The following is a 2,167-nucleotide window of genomic DNA, read 5'->3' on the forward strand; positions in this document are numbered from 1 at the left end:
AGAGAGGGAGGGAGAGAGACAGAGGCAGATAAAATCCCATTGCTCTATTCTTCTTTTCTCACCTGAAAAAGATGAGTACGTTACAACGTTTTCCCCACGTCTCCTTCACCGCTGCGGCTTTCGTGGCCAGGTTCTTGGGCGTGGTCATCACCCACACCAGGATTCGAACCTTTTCCATCAGGTACTCGGCCTCAGTCTTGATCAACACTGTGCAGGTAGGTGAAATACTTTCGGATAAATGAACGGAAAAAAGAAAGGAGGAGGGGGAGGAGGAGGACGAGGAAGAGGAAGATGAGGAGAAGGAGGAGGAGGAGGAGGACGACGACGACGACGAGGAGGAGGAGGAGGAGAAGGAGGAGGAGGAGGAGGAGGAGAAGGGGGAGGAGGAGGAGGAGAAAAAGAAGAAGAAGAAAAAGAAGAAAAAGAAAAAGAAGAAGAAAAAACACTAACTTTAAAAAAATTAACTTTAAGAAACAAAATACACAAAATCTAAAAAATAAAATCAAGCACCACTTTAAAAAACGCAAACTTACAGGACTGCCAGCAGGCTCTGACCAAAAAAAAAGACTGAACATTTTTCGGTATAAACTTCGATGTGCGTCGCGCAGTATTTCATTAAAAACACATAATTTGATAAGAATATCTGCCAAAATATTTAATACATAGGTCTAGGCCGATTAGAAAACCAAATTAGAACAAAATAGAACTGACCAATAACTGCATAATATAGATGGTGTAATGGATGGGGGAAGGTGTTACTGTAAAGAAATTAGTTTCTCCTTTTGGAGAAGGTGCCAGCCAAGCCAGGTTGTTGCACCCCTGCCTCTTCCAATACTAGGTACCTAGTTTTGGTTTGTTTAGTCAGATTTTTTAAATACCAGATACTTATTTATTCGGTTGGTTTTTTTAAAACGAATAATGCCCAGCCCCAACTGAAAATGCACAAGAGTTCAACGACCCGTTCTGGTTTTCCTTCAGGCCTAGCCGGTGTCGGGTTACAATTTGCCGACCAGGTAGGAAAAATTTTCCGGGCTCCGCCGACCGCCGATCTCTACAGGAAAAGCCGCGAAAGCTGGAGGATTTTAAAAAGCCAGATTTCCGGCTTTAGCCGAAAACTGGCAACCCTATACTTTTTTAAAAACCCAGCAAAACACAAACTTTACAAAACACAAACTTTACATAACACAAACATCAACTTGACCTAAAAACACAGAAGAATTTAATGTTACCACTACTGTTTTCACTTTAAAAAAATTAAAGAAGAAAAAGAAAAAAAAAAAATGTCAACTAAAAAAAAGAAACCCTGCAAAGCATCAACTTTTAAAAAACTACAAAAAATCAACTTTAAAAAACGCAAAAGACTCACTTAAAAAACATCATCTTTAACTTTTAAAAACCCACAAAACATCAACTAAAAAAAACGTAAGAAAAACAACTTTCAAAATTTAACGCGAAACTTTACAAAACCCCAAAACAATAACTGTAAAAAACGCAAAACACTAGCTTAAAAAAACACGAACACCAAATTTAAAACCCCACAAAACACCAACTTTACAAAACGCAAAACACCAACTTTAAAAACATACCTTAAACACGCAAAACACCTACTTTAAAAACGTCCCTTCAAAACGCAAAACACCAACTTTAAAATAGTACCTTAAAAACGCAAAACACTAACTTCACAAACACAAACACCAACTTCAAATAATAATACCCACAAAAAAAAAAATTAAAAATAAATTTAAACAGCACATCAATCACACCTACCGCGAGTGGAGTTTTTCCTCGGGGGCCCCTCCGCCGCCCCGCCCCTGCTCTGCGCATAGACATCCCGGTTGATCCACAGGGCGCCGTTGCTCTGGTACATAGACGCCTGGCCGGTCAGCGGGTTCTGGACATTCCAGTGGACGGCCGGAATCTTGGACACCACGTTGCGACCGGTCAGCACACAGACCAGGAAGAAGCCGATGACCAGGCCGATGAGGAAGTCCCGCGTCTTGACCGTGCTCAGAGACCGGTACCTGGGAGACAACGCACAGGGAAAAATAGAAAAATGATAATAGTGATAAAGATAATGATAATAATGATAATGATAACAGTGGTACTGATTTAATTATAACAGTAATCATAATCATAATTTTATTCATAATCATAATAAGGATAATAA

The 2,167-nt window shown here is 39.9% G+C and overlaps 1 protein-coding gene across 1 annotated transcript in view; it reads right to left on the reverse strand.

Annotated features, from left to right (window-relative positions):
• LOC101859909 (glycoprotein-N-acetylgalactosamine 3-beta-galactosyltransferase 1-A) overlaps positions 1 to 2,021 on the reverse strand; it is a gene marked incomplete at its 5' end in the record, with an annotated part of 25,426 nt that extends 23,405 nt beyond the window's left edge. The window contains 2 exon segments of the mRNA XM_005112985.3: positions 63 to 207; positions 1,768 to 2,021. Coding sequence (XP_005113042.2) covers positions 63 to 207; positions 1,768 to 2,021 — 399 coding nt within the window.
• Positions 2,022 to 2,167: the final 146 nt, after the last annotated feature.

The sequence above is a fragment of the Aplysia californica genome, unplaced genomic scaffold (assembly GCF_000002075.1).
Source record: "Aplysia californica isolate F4 #8 unplaced genomic scaffold, AplCal3.0 scaffold01529, whole genome shotgun sequence".
In the NCBI taxonomy this organism is placed as follows: Eukaryota; Metazoa; Mollusca; class Gastropoda; order Aplysiida; family Aplysiidae; genus Aplysia; species Aplysia californica.